At 45.1% G+C, this 15,205-nt stretch overlaps 1 protein-coding gene across 12 annotated transcripts in view; it reads right to left on the bottom strand.

The window, feature by feature from the left end:
* Positions 1-15,205, bottom strand: part of unc-13 — an 820,923-nt gene that overhangs the window by 70,061 nt on the left and 735,657 nt on the right. For 8 of the 12 annotated variants that reach the window (XM_071690929.1, XM_071690930.1, XM_071690920.1 and 5 more), the window contains 3 exons: positions 13,847-14,066; positions 11,063-11,131; positions 2,995-3,115 (listed from right to left, as the gene is read on the bottom strand). In XM_071690929.1, coding sequence (XP_071547030.1) covers positions 2,995-3,115; positions 11,063-11,131; positions 13,847-14,066 — 410 coding nt within the window. The remainder of the gene's footprint in view (positions 1-2,994; positions 3,116-11,062; positions 11,132-13,846; positions 14,067-15,205) is intronic. The other 4 variants (XM_071690923.1, XM_071690932.1, XM_071690924.1 and 1 more) reach the window with 1 other exon arrangement.

Here is a 15,205-nt window from a genome sequence, read left to right as displayed (position 1 = left end):
GAAGGATGGGGTGGAAATCATAACCAAGAGTCGTGCCGTCGTGGGTCCACCCGCAGCTTCAAGGCTCAGCCACGCATCTGAGCTGAGAAACAGTTCTGGAGATACACTAAACACTGTCGTCAACTGAAGCGACGGTCGACAGCCTCGTGAAAAGTGATTTTTCACTCGCGTCCTAAACTTCAGCAGACAGAGTCCGTCAACACAATGATATATATATATATATATATATATATATATATATATATATATATATATATATATATATATATATATATATATATATATATATATATGATGCCTGAATACTGTACTGTAGTATCCAACAAACGAAATGAAATACGGCATTTCTGCTCTGTGTATCACAATAAGAAAAAACTCATTTACATAAAATTGACCAGATATTGTAAGTTGCATGCGAGAATACTGACATATTCCAGTTAATTTTGGTGCAATGAATATATCACTTCACTTTTATTTTCTATGTTGGGCGATATTTTACATGTTATTTGGGAGTAATATATGCCATTAATACTTACAAACATTAAGCAGAAAACGACCTTATTTAAAACACTATCAACTATCCTTATTGACCAAACTTCAACCTTCATTACTTCTGTATCACATCCCGGCTCACTACACAACCAGGATTTACGAAGTCTTGGTTCCTTAAACCCGGGGGTCATTAGGGGCTCTGCCTCCTTAAATCTTTAAGGATTTAATGGCTAATGAGCTTATGGGCGTTAGTGACCCCTCTACAGCTGGGGGAACAATGGTTAGTGACCTCAGGGCCATAAAAGACCTACAATTAGAGCGGCCATAGTAACGCTATAGCTAAACGGTCAGCATTGACCTTAGAGGTAAAGGTTCAGTAGCGATCATATAGCTTGAGGTACTGGTGACCCCAGAGCTAGAGGAATACTAGTGACTTTAAGCAGTACAACAAAGCTAACTACTGAATCAAGTGCCAGACAACAGAAATCCCAAAGCAAGCTGGTTGTTAAGTCATCCCAGAATAGGAGGATATGAGGAACCTAGAGGTAAGAGGGGCATTACCACCTCTTTGTCGCAGTCGCAAAAGAGCAACAGAGGCATTACTGCCTCTAAAAATTGAGTCATTGGTAAGACTAGAGCAAGAGGAATGTGGAAATTCAAACAGGGTGACATGAGTGGTACTAAAAGATCACGAGTCTGTCCAATATTAAAGTGATGCAAGTGACCCTAAAGCTTAAGGGGCATTACTGATCACAAAGCTGGAAGGCACTATAACCCCCACAGCTTCAGATGAAGAGGCATTACCGACCTAAAGCTTGGTTAGGAGACGGTACTGAGACAAACCTCAGTCTGAAGGTCATTATCGACTCAAAAGCTAAAATGAAGGTAATCTATTCTGGTCAAGAAGGACACCAGCAACACTGATATGGAGAGGAAAATCTATTGGTCAGAGGAGCATACACGACCGATAACTAAACAAGATCTCAAAACCGACCCATTGCAACGCCCTCCAGAGAAACGAATACAGACGACAACGAAGTGAAAATCTCGACCCCTCTGACAGACGACAGTGTGTAGTCTCTCCTGTAGGAATCAACACAGACTTTTTCCAGCGATTTTTCTCCACGGACCAGAGACTTCTCAGCCTTCACACAATTTCTTCACAAATTAGAGACTTGCCTACGCACACTACCTACCCCTCCTCCTCCTCCTCTTCCTCGACACACACACGGCTTACCATCGGCAGCCTCAGTCTGTGACGGTAGGAGCCAGTATAATGTGTTCTCCTCCTCACCAGTTGTGAAATGAAACCAGAGGACTGAGTTTGGCCCGCCAGCAGCCCCGGGAGGCCCTCAGCAAAATGAAAGGCAAACAGACTCTGCAAACAGACTCTACCAGGTCAACAGTCGTGTGAGCAGACTTTACCAGGTCGACAGTCGTGTGAACAGACTCTACCAGGTCGACAAGCGTGTGAAAAGACTTTACCAGGTCGATGGCCGTGGGGATAGACCCTAGCAGGTCGAAGGTCGTATTAAGAGACTAGTGGGTCGACGGTCGTGTGAACAGACTAGTAGGTCGATGGTCGTGACAAAAGACTCGTTATGTGTCAGCGATGGTAGACCCTGTCCACAGACTCTAACCAAATCATTAATAGTCAGGACAGAGCCAACTGTCTCTACGTAGGTCAGACTCTATCCAGGTCAACAGTCGTAAGAAGACACAAGGTATGTTAACAATTACGGACATAAGCACATACCGTCGAGGTATACTCTAGCCTAAGCCAGGTACCCATCTTATGGAACATCCCCAAAGGGAAGGATGAACAGCTAGGTTAGCTGTAGACCGGCAGCCGCGACCAGGATATAAACCTTTGAGGACTGGACTCTCGGGCGGCCCGTGAATGCATCAGGAACGCATGTTATATATATCCTGACACGTAATCCAGTAATTGTTGTTCAACCGTTGTGAACGTCACTTACCATGTACACTGCTAAATAATTTGTACAATGCTGCCCAGTCCTTGTTAACTCTTTCCCCACAATGTAGCCTACAATGCATTTCAAACATAGAGGCCAAGACCCCAGACCTTGTGGGCACACAGTAACCTCTTTTGCGCCTCTGCCCACAGGATGGGATGGAGTGCACAATACATTAACAGTTCTTGCTGCAAAAATCTAAATACACATGTACGTGCAACACCATAACTACACAACAAGGTAGAGGAGTCATTATTCTGAGTGAGCAAATTATGGTGGAGTGATACCATTAACATTACGAAGTGTTACAACAAAACTTACCCTCTACATAACAACGAAATAAAACCAACATTAAAGCAACACTTCCTAGCCTACACAGGTGAAGCCAAGTGAAGAATCTTATGAAGTTACGGCAACCGTACCTACTCCTAGCAACATAACGCTATATCACCCAAAACCAAAACAATGGATGGGAGTGAGGTAGGTAAGGTCGCGAGTCACCATGCAGCACAACAGCCCGACGTACCTGATAAGCTCGAAGATCTCTGGCGTCTCCAACTCCCTCTTCTTCATGCGCTCCTTCATGGCGGCGATGATGTTATTCGTCTTGTCCTCAGCACCATGTTTACTGCTCTTCTCCGCCGCTCCTGCAATGGATCAGTGAGGGTGTCAGTCACAGGGGTGCTTGTCAGGTGGGTAGGTGGTGGAGGAACGTGGCAAGTGGAGGTTGGGAGTGAAAATAGGGTGCAGACAGGGTCTGAAACGAGAGACTGAGCAGTTTTAATGTGGTTGGCTCGAAAGACACAGAGGCGTGTGGCTGATGTGTGTGGCATGGGTTCGGGTTACTAATGATGGTTTAGGCTGACCATACTATATAATATATATATATATATATATATATATATATATATATATATATATATATATATATAAAGAAAAAATATAATCACAAATATGCATGGTACAAAGGTTATCCTAAGTCAAACGCCTCCAAAATACAGAACCACTGTGGCACAACAACCCTTTAAACCTGTATTTACAAACCCTATAATGTACAAGTTTCACCTCCAAGCTGACCATAACTATACCCAACCCGAGCAGTACAAACTATATCACAAGAAGACCAGAGTCCTTAACCAGCCACCTACGATGAACATACCATGATAACTCCTACGCCAGCCGTCTGCTCTCAAGGTCTAACTGAACAGCTGGAGGTGGAACGACTCGGCATCAGAACAAAGACAGCTAGACTGTAGGAGGAAGCGTAACTCCCAGAAGCCTCGCAAGATGTATGATAAACACTAACTGGGCTCATCTTAGTTGTGCCGCACAACGACAGGTGGCAACACCAGCGCGTGTCGCTTACTGTGATCAACGCGCAAATCGTGGCTAAGAGTGAAGCTCGTGGGCGACTCATTTGTTTAAATAAAGACGATAAACAGCTTAAACCTTTACACGTACTATGCACAATCTTATAGATCAGTAGGCTCAGGGGAAGACTCGGCAAAATACCACTATCAGTCCAACACCAGGAATAATGTGGTTGATGATATTAGTTTTTGTGTAGCAGAGTGGGTAAACCTTTCGTTGTGAACGCCTGTATCAGGGATATGATCACTGTACTCACCCAAAGTTACTGGCAGTATGGGTAACATGACACATCCTGCGTAAGATCGTTTCTTTGTATGTTTAGGTTCACACCAGGACCCAGCCAGTACATCTTCAAGCATGGTTATGTCTGGTAAACACCGTAAACAATCTGAACGTGGATAGGCTGTCACAGAAGAATTCAACACCACATAACCCACCAACAAAGAGTGTCCACGTCTTCTTCCAAGCCACTGGTGGATAACAATGGTAATATGTGAACAAGGTGTTACATGTTCTGTGCATGAGAGAACGTACACCACCACTGTTATTTGTATTTATTTTTCAATAATGTTCATGTACAACATAATGAACTGTTTGGCAATTACTGTCTACATGAAGATTAATGTTTTGTTTTTCTATTAGAATTAATGAATTTCAATATATATTCTTACCGTTTTTTTTCTCCACTTGAGAACTCAAAACCATATATATGCATAAAGTATATGAATAAGAAAATTCAAAATAATATCCAGGAAAAAATATGTGTAAATCATCCAATTCAAAATAGATATGAAATAGACAAAACGAAAATATAATAAACTGATGAATCATGTTGAGTAATTCACATAACACAGGAGACTCTAGCTACAAACTACCCATATATAAAACAGAAAATACTCGCTCTGTAGTAACCATGCAGTATGACTACTCTTGCAAATTTAAAAATTTTTCTACGATGGTCATAATTTAGGAAGTCAAGCACCTAAGGATGTAATTTTTTTCCGATGCTTCCGGCGGCACACTTGAAGTAATGCATACATAAATACACACATACGTAAATATACATACATACATACATACATGCTTCCTCTACGTCTTCTAAGTTTAGCCTCAACATCCCACCCTCACTCCCAATATGGCCACCTCAGTTACCAAGCACTCATTCTTAAATTCTTAAACACGATGATACAAATAATGCAAAATACATTCATATATTGTGTAATACAATACTAACGTAATATACATAATGCAAAAGGTTTACGTAAATCACAGCAACGGTACTTTTGTATACATTTAGTTGGAATACGGGAAATGAATTTACATGGTTTTCTGTCATACGAACAATAAGTACATAACCCCCAGCAACACATGAAAGTTGACACTACACCTCAACAACCCCAGCAACACATGAACGTTGACACTACACCTCAACAACCCCAGCAACACATGAAAGTTGACACTACACCTCAACAACCCCAGCAACACATGAACGTTGACACTACACCTCAACAACCCCAGCAACACATGAAAGTTGACACTACACCTCAACAACCCCAGCAACACATGAAAGTTGACACTACACCTCAACAACCCCAGCAACACATGAAAGTTGACACTACACCTCAACAACCCCAGCAACACATGAAAGTTGACACTACACCTCAACAACCCCAGCAACACATGAAAGTTGACACTACACCTCAACAACCCCAGCAACACATGAAAGTTGACACTACACCTCAACAACCCCAGCAACACATGACACACACATCATTCCCCTCCCCACCAAGCGGGAGTGACATGAACAGGTCTCGCATGACCACGAGGACAGGTATCACAGACCAGGAGGACAGGTCTCGCACGACCACGAGGACAGGTATCACAGACCAGGAGGACAGGTCTCGCATGACCACGAGGACAGGTATCACAGACCAGGAGGACAGGTCTCGCACGACCACGAGAAACGGTTGCAGAGTTGACAGCATGTCGTCCCGGACGGCCGGACGGACGACGTGTGAGGAGGGAGGGTCGTGGCACGCCCGACGCTCACCACACAAACTTCTGCCAAAGTTGAGGTGACGATAAAGAGCAGGATGATGGTGGCCGGACGTAACTTGCCTCCAGTCTTGGTCGTTCTCGTGCTAGTGTGCGGCAGTGATCGGGTCATCTGGGCACAACAAGCCAAAGTTGACGATGCAGGTGCTGACATGACCCTTCCTCCCTCCCTGACCTTTCCCCGTCAGCAGTCTGATGCGTCCGGCAACCTAACCTCTCGTGCCTCCTGCTCTCACACTTCCCTCACACTGCAGCAGTCTCTCACTACAATACAATGCCTCTCACCTCACTCACTACAATACCTTGCCTCTAACCTTACTCACTCTCGCCTCGCTCTCACTACAATACCCTGCCTCTACTACTCTCCTCTAAGATCAAGTTTTCCCAATTAATTCTCCTCTCCTCCTCCTCCTCCCACAAGCACCGTAGCGTAGCACTTCTCCCCACGTCCCTCAGTCACCTACTTCATCAAGTATTTCCTTCTCTTCTGGAGCTTATCCTCTCTCACTCACACCATTTTTCCCTCTCCCTCCCTCACATTACCCTATTCGTCCCTCCCATGCTTCATGCATAACTCAGGCTGTGATCCCCTCCATAATCCCGTTCCTGCAACCGGTCTCCCCCTGCCACACATACCCCTCCCACTACACAGGACCATCTCCCACCCCCTGCCTCACCCCGGTCAACTCCCAACCATTGGCAACCCGGAGGGTCCCTCCCCCCAGCGCAGGACCCTAGGCAATGGCTCACAAGACGTGGAACAGTCTGTTTAATAACTATGTCTTGCACCGCCATTTCCCTCTCTATATTTGACTCAATTTAGAGCCAGAGAGGCAGTCTACCAGCATAAATGCGGTTTACCCGTAAAGACAGTTTAAAGTTTGTGTGGTGGTTTACTCAGGACAGATTTACCTTCTAAGTTTAAAGGGCAGCACATCTATAGACGCAGTTTACCACAAAACGACAGTTTTATCTTGATATCAGCCACCCAAAGGCAGTTTAACTTGCTAAAGCTGTTTACTCTCTAGGAAGAAGTTTACATTACAAAAGCTGATTATCCTTGCAAAAGAAGTTTACCTTAAGAAGTAATTTACTCCAAGGGAATTTACCTTACAAAAGTAGATCAACCTCACAAAGACAACATTCCCAGTGTGTGCGCTTATCTTACAAACGCTGTTCACACCGAGGCAGTTTCCTCACCAAGACATATTACCCTCACAGAGACAGTATAGCCTCACGGAACCAACTCAGCCTCATTAGTAACACTGCACATGTCCAAGTCCTAGCTTTCCCTTACCCTGCTGCTGTTGTGCATCTTCTTGTCAAAGACGATAATTCATACGGTAAACATCACAATGTGTGGAAAATAACTTATAATCCGGCAGTGAGAGGAGGAGATTAACCATGCCTTGTTATGTGTACAACTTACATAAGAAGGCTTCACGCTAGCTTAATACAGGAGGGAGGTTCTTAGACACGGGTCACCAAAAGACGGTTAATATATAACCTAGTCTTGGGGAGGAACCTGCCAAGGTGCAGGCGACGGTCATCTGCTACAGTAAATTACTAATATAATCATGTAATGTGTCGAGCTAAAGAGATGGTGGACAACCAAAGGATACGTCACAAAAATTATATCTTGGTTTCTGGAACACACACACACACACACACACACACACACACACACACACACCTCTACCATCATACTAGCACGGCTGTTTTTCTTGTTCACCGACCCTGGCTAACGACCTAATGTCAACCTCTGCAGACACATGAGGTACAAACCTGCAGTGCCAAAGCTAATTAACATATAAATAGATGAATCATGAAGCAAGCTTCGCGTAGCGGGAGGAAAATACCACGAGAGACAAAATCACTCCGTCCCTGGCACTAAGAACTAACTATTCCTGCCCCAAACCTGTCGATCTTTCTTACTCTCACTGGCACTATATCTAGCCAGAACCTGGCACTGTTACTGGAGCACACACGGCACTGTTACTGCCTCATACATAGCCTTATCACAGGGATTCCTTCAGCCGTATTCCTGACCCAACTCTGGCACCATCACGAGCCTACTGTCCTTATCATTCTTGGTTAACCACATATATATTGCAGTGTTGCTGGTCCCAGATTGGAGTCCCACACGTGTGACTATTCCTGTATCACATCTCGAAAACCTCCTTCCTCACAAGTGCTTGTTCATGGCTCACCTGGAAATATTCTAAGCCACACATGACACCGCTCCTGGTCAGCACTTGGTGGCACTGATACCATAGCACATGTGACATCATTCCCCTGCTTAGTTGGCGACTGATCTAAAGCTGTGAGTCATCCCTGGCTCTGTATCTGGCAACATTTCTGGACTGCTTCCTGTACGACATTATTTCTGGCTCCATCTTCGACCCCAAGGCTCTGTATCTGGCAACATTTCTGGACTGCTTCCTGTACGACATTATTTCTGGCTCCATCTTCGACCCCAACAGATACTCTTCCTGGGGTAATTCTTAGTCGACATCTGGCCACAGCCTCTCACTTCTACCAACATACAGCTCATCCTATTCCTCAACCAACCTTTGCACCATTCCTGGTTCACATGAGGTACTGTTCCTTAACTACTCTTGGCATCGTTCCTGGCCAGCAGTTGACATAATTCTACGCACATCTGGCACTATCTTTGGCCACGTACGGCACTGTTGTAAAATAACATTTGGCGATAACCCAGGCCCAGAGCCGGTACTATGTTAGACACAATGTTGGTATCATTTCTGATCATCACCTAGTACCCATGTAGGACTCTGTCTGGTAACATTCCTGGCCGTCATGTTCCACACACAATTTACGCTCTAAATCTGACAATGACCCAATTAACTTTTTATGGCCTGTAAATGGTACTGTTACTTGCTTACATGTGACACTATTCCCAGGCTGGCAAGTTACACTTCCTGACCCATATTCCCAGCTATTCCAAACACAGTTGCTATCAAGTGGCACTGTTCTTGCCCCAAACATGGAATTAAGGCTATGTGTGCACTCCTACTTCACTCTGACACTCTCTTCTGGCCACAAATGGCACTATTCCTGCTTCCTGACGGGGGACATATAACCTTCATTACCATTTAATCACGACAGGTTAAGAATGGCTAATGACTTCACTGCTGAACCATTTTGCAATCGTTGTACATTTTGCATTCTTTTTACCCACGTCCACCGAGAGGGAGGACGGGAGGAAGGAGGCGGTCAACGATGTATGTGCGTTTGTGATAACAGGAAGAAACAACTCGGGTCGTATGAAGCTTAGGTTCACACTGTTTGGCAGTCAAAGTTAAGAGCTTCCACGTCTAGCGAGTATCTTTAATGTGATCTCCTGGAGGATGTGGGTGCGAGACATGCAAGGAGGCACACACGACCGGGGGGGAGGGGGCGACATGCAACATAAGAATCTTCCTTTTTCCAAGATGTCTGCATCAGACACGCCACCCAGTTCCTTGCTCTCTATGTATATTCAACAATCTACATATTCATGTAATTCAGAACATTTGTCAAACCCTGGATACCAGGGTTACAGTCTTTTCCGTCGCGGGCCATCTCCTACCTGAAGTATATAACCAAACTGTTGGTTTCCAAGGCAGAATTCAAACATGTATTTCCTTCCACCAATATGCGCTCCTCCCAAACGATACGGGATATGCAAATGCTGCGGGACTTAATAACAAGCGTGGATAAAGAGCATGTTGCCCCAAGTCATCTGATGTAAGCTACGTCGGGAAAGGTCATGTGGCGCGCGCGCGCGCACACACACACACACACACACACACACACACACACAATAAAAGCCTACATCCACAAATATAATACGTCTACATTCATAAATAACAAGCTCACACTACTCCACTCACAGGTAACACGGGACGCCTTCACACAGGCTCGCCAGGCAGAGAGGGAGAGCACGCTTACACACACACACACACATACACACACACACACAGCACGCCAGCCACAGGGAGCACGCCCACATTCACAAGACTCCTCCTGCTCACAACTGCAAGATTTAAATGACTCAAATCTCATCCACAGAACCTGACACTACCGTATTCCCTTTGAGGATCATGGGGACGATTCCCGAGCACGTCGGCACGACCCTGACGTGTGCTGGCGTGGCTTTAAGGGTCACGTCAAAGGGCAGGTCATCACACTTGCCAAAGGTCGTAACGTCATGCTGATGGAGTCGTAATGGAGCTGCACCAGTGGGACTAGTGATGGATACAGAGCCACAGTAACTGCCAACTACCCGACACTACCCAGTTTTCATCGCTGGAGTCAGCATTCAACTTCTGACCACCGGGAGCCAGCACGAGACTGAGAACCACCTTACATCCCGGCTCGAGTAACAACTGGGACGTGGAACTCTTGAGTGGAAAGTGGAAGGTGCACAAGGATGACCCCAGGAGCTGTAGCTCAAGCCTTACCACTCTCGAGATACAGTAAGTGCCTCTTGTACCTTGAGTATCGGCCGTACCACGTGACCCCACGTCGGTAACTATCCTACAGAGTCGTACAGGACTTTACGACAGGAGCCCAGGCGTCGTCACCCTCCTGTACACTCGCAGTCTGTCTCAGCTTTTAGGGATTTCGACGGAGCAACGCATCTCCTGCATCGAGTCCCTACATGATAGCCAGAAACGTAGACGTCATACATAGGTCGACAACCACCACACAACGCTGGCGATCAACACACAATAAAATACATTACTGTGAACGATCCACGAATCCCTCAGTTACAAAGATCGTAATATATTGGCCAGACTGACACCTAACAGCAGTCGTTATCAATTACCAATGCTTGTAATGATGTTAATCACGTAACTATCTACAAAGACACAATCAAACACATCTGTAATACGAAAGACACTAATAACCCAATTAGACGATTACAGTCGTCTTACACAGAAAATAATCAAGACGTCACAAGTTACAGTTATTATTATCATGAATCCATCCACACGATTACCACTTGTTAGCCACAGTTACCAGATTACCTGCTACATAAAGCTGCCTTTGATTTTCATAAAAACAATTTTATGAATCTCTAATAAGGAAAAATATACAATGACCACTTATGATGCACTACGTCATGTGAGGTACACTACTGAGACATGGGGAATACTTACGTTCGACCAGCAGGTGGACGACCTCCACATTGGGCACCCACGGGTGGTACTTGAGCAGGTTGAAGGCGGCTGCAGGTGAGGTCATATACAGAACACAGTGCAGAGGTCAGGTCAACACACAACAACAACGTGACATCATGCAAGAGGTAAACATAATGGTTGGAATTGTGGCATTTCTTATTCATTGTTATGACTGGACTGGTGTCAGGCAGTTTGGGTGTAATTAACACGTCAAGCTAGCTAACTCAGACTGATACATACATACATAATCATCACCCAAGGGATGTTACCGGACTCTGCCTGCTCGAGCTTGCAACGGAAAAGTCACCTTTGGGTAAGCCTGTTTCACTGGGAATAGAGTCTCGTGAGACAACTTCCCACTGTAATGGAGTCTGCATTTATACTTGATCGCCATTTCCTGGGTTAGCCAGAAACAGGCGAAGAAACGCTGCGTCCACTCACATCCATTTTCTAGCTGTCACATGTAGTACAACGATACCAGAGCTCCTTATCCACAACCAGGCCCCACAGACCTTTCCATGATTTACCCTGGACGCTTCATATGCCCCGAGTCAGCCCACTTACAGCATGTCGGCCACTGTACACCACATCGTTCCAATTCACTTTATCCTGTCCACGCCCCTCACCCTCCTGCATGTTCAGATCCCAATCACTCAAAATCTTTTTCTCTCCATCCGTCTCTCTCCAATTTGGTCTCCCCGTTCTCCTTGTTCCCTCCACGTTTGACAGGTATATGCCTTTGTCAACCTTTCCTCACTCTAGTGAGTATTTACTCAATATTTCAAACGATTTCAGCACACCCTCTTCAGATCTCTCAACCATACTTTTACCAAACATCTCTTACACTTTCATTGTTTGCCTTATCAAACCACCTCAAACCACATACTGTCTTTAAACATTTCATCTCCAACACACCAACCCTCCTCCGCACATTCTCATCTATAGCCCATGCCTAGCATCCATATCATAATGGATATTTGCACTCCCAGAAGATAACGATCTCTTTCAATTCCACACATTCTTCAGTGCTCCCAGAACCTCCGCCCCCTCACCCACCATATATATATATATACATATATAGATAGATAGATAGATAGATAAGAGAGAGAGAGAGAGAGAGAGAGAGAGAGAGAGAGAGAGAGAGAGATCTATCGATATGAATGTCTGAGACATGCTAATTTAGACGTTAAAACTATTTCAATCAGAAATGTTTTCTCTGAAGTATTCAATATCGTTTCCACAATGAATAAGAAATTTTTGGTTTACCATATAAATGACAGCGTGCAAGGTGTACACAGTACAGTGGCACACAATTCTACCCCCACATTATATGAACTTAAACAAACAGCCCAATACAGGTCATTATCAGTGATATGTCTACACTAATTAACAAGCCACATCTATTTGGGAAAATAAATCATGTACCGAGTCTCCATTATTTATTCAGTTAATCCTTTATACTAATGAACAGATAATGGGATTCAGGGTCAAGTACTAAGTGGGATGAGACATGCACAAAAAATCAAATGGTGAAAATCAATTATCATAATCTACGAAATAAATAAAACACTATGAAGGCATATGAATAAAAGTTTGAAGCAATGTTGTCAACATAACCAGGCAAACACCACCCAAACCAACCCACAAACTACATCATACGTCACCTGGAGGTTTACTGAAGCTCCTGAGGCTGTCGACCCGGCTGACAATATCCACGTAATACCACCTACCATACCCGGCCAACAACTGTACACAACTCTAACAGTTGTAGACAATTTCTTCGGAGACAAACAAACTAGACTTACGAGACCTCCCAGCACTATTTATCTTTGGATACTTGTTTAGGCTACGTGGAAAGTGCTTCAAGAAGAATATCAAAGTACAGAACCAGGTTTTAAGGTAAATTCCAAGACAATGGGGCCGGTTCAAAATGTTTTCGACTGTCAAAGGGACTGTGAGAGTTGATGATCTTGCTGGAGGTAAGATACACTGGGCTCAGGGACTCGACTCCCCGACAATCCTGAGGAAGACCAACTTGATAACATGCAAAGCGTCGCGACAGGTCTGGCAGAGACCAACTTGGGGATAACACTGCAATTAGAGAGACACTTGCCCTGCAAACTTGGCCAAGAAAACTTCTTTGAGAGGTCGCGCCCGCAAACTTAGCACATTATACAACTTTGCCGGGGGAGTAGGGGGGACTTTTGTTAGGTCTATAAGGGGGGAGGGAGGGGAGGGGCGATAAGAAGGGAAGTGAGAGATGAGAGATCAGTGGAAATAAAAAGGGAAGGAATTTACGGGAGGAACACACGTTAACTGACTATAAAATTTACATGGAGAGAAATTATTCAATGGTTTACATATCTTGGGTAGAGAGGGAAACGATGCTAAGTCTGGTTACATTCATGGGAGACTTAGGTTAACATACTGAAGTTAATGTGGAGGTAGTTAACGATGTGCTAGGCTTGGTGCAGGTGAGCATGTCTGCCCCAGGTCTTGCACACACACACCCTGCAAACTTATGATGAGATCAACACCCAGCGTGACCCTACCTGGCACGTGAGGCTGCATAAAGGAAGCACATTTCATGGGTTCACAAGATACATGACCATTGGTGGTCTGCTCGTAGCCAGAGACAGCACGCGGCTGCCTAAGGCTACTACTTCTGCCGATGGATCATCCCTGGAGACAACGGGGAGGAGAGTTACGACACTGTAGGTTAGTAGGTGAGGCAGAGAAAGGAAAAGAAGGAGGCATACTTACTTTGCAGACAGTCAGCGTTGAGGAGATCTTTACACTTCTCGTGGCACTTGACTCCGCACTCGACGCAGCGGACCCCCTGACGGGCGATACCCCACAGCAAGCCCTCGCACTCGTAGCAGTAGGTGGGTGAGGTGGCCGTCCACATGAGGAAGGTGTGGGGCGTGGTGGAGGAGATCGGGTAGATGAGCGCCTGCAGGGTCTTCTTGTAGACGTGCATCTTCTGCAGGTCAGGCCGGGGAACATGTGTCAGTCAGCCACCAACAATCACATCCAACACTCTCACAAGACTAGCGGGGGGCGGGCTGTATCCTGCATACGCTGTAGGGACTTTGGAAGGGCACCACCATATCGATCGTGGGATAGGCGTGGCGAAGGATAGGTGTCACGGAGGATGAGCTAAGGACGTAGGTGTCAGTGTGGGGTATCCATGAGTCATGACTACACTGAAGAGTCTTACCAGAATGGCGCATGATCGTTACGGATGGCTGAGCAAGTGTACATCAACCGAGATGGCGGGGAAACCTTCAGATGTGGAGTGTCGTAGGGGAGGATAACCCTGGGGAGGACTAGGGGTACGAGAGGAAGATGAAACTGTGACATCCAAGAAGGGTTTTCAGACGTGCACTGCGGGAGACACTGCACGTCTTGAACTGTACTGGAGGACACCTGGGGAGCCAGCCAGAGTATCCATCTTGTGTGATGACAAGTTACAAGTCCGTCAGGTTGGTGGTGAAGAGGGACGGTCTACGACGCAGACAAGCGTGTGGAATTACTTCATACATAAAGAGCCGTCACAACTCTCTCTGGGGAGGAGTTAAAGGGTCTCCTACCAGATAACTTACCACACATGTGATCAACTCAGTGTACTGCTTGTGTATCAGGTCAGAAAGATGTGGTCAGAAAATTGAATGATGGCTTCAGAAATAAAAGTAATCATGAAAATGATGATGGCTAGGAAGAGAAAAATGAAATCCCTGGATATAGTTCTAATTGGATTTGTTTAGGAAATTGGATGGGAAGATGCTAGGAAATATAATAATTAACGAGGTTAAGTAAATGATGGAAACTGGTTTGCTTCATAGATTTAACAAATGGGATAATGTACTTTACTAATGAGGATGAAGACTAGAAAACTACTGTTTATGATACTGGATAGAGGGGTTGGGTAATTGGTGATAATGGCAGTACCTAACATCTGTTCCTCTATCCCTCGTGTATCAAGGAGGGGAAAAGGGGGGGGGGGAGGTTGTGTTTACAAAGGGTTACGTACTACAAACCAGTTCACAATATATAAAACTGGCTCAGGTAATTGGCTACTACGAACATACAATGAGTCCCGGAACAACTAACCGGCCATTA

Source organism: Panulirus ornatus, chromosome 49, assembly GCF_036320965.1.
Source record: "Panulirus ornatus isolate Po-2019 chromosome 49, ASM3632096v1, whole genome shotgun sequence".
Classification (NCBI taxonomy): Eukaryota; Metazoa; Arthropoda; class Malacostraca; order Decapoda; family Palinuridae; genus Panulirus; species Panulirus ornatus.
Note: the sequence above shows the minus strand (reverse complement) of the source record. Positions and strands in the feature narration are given on the sequence as shown.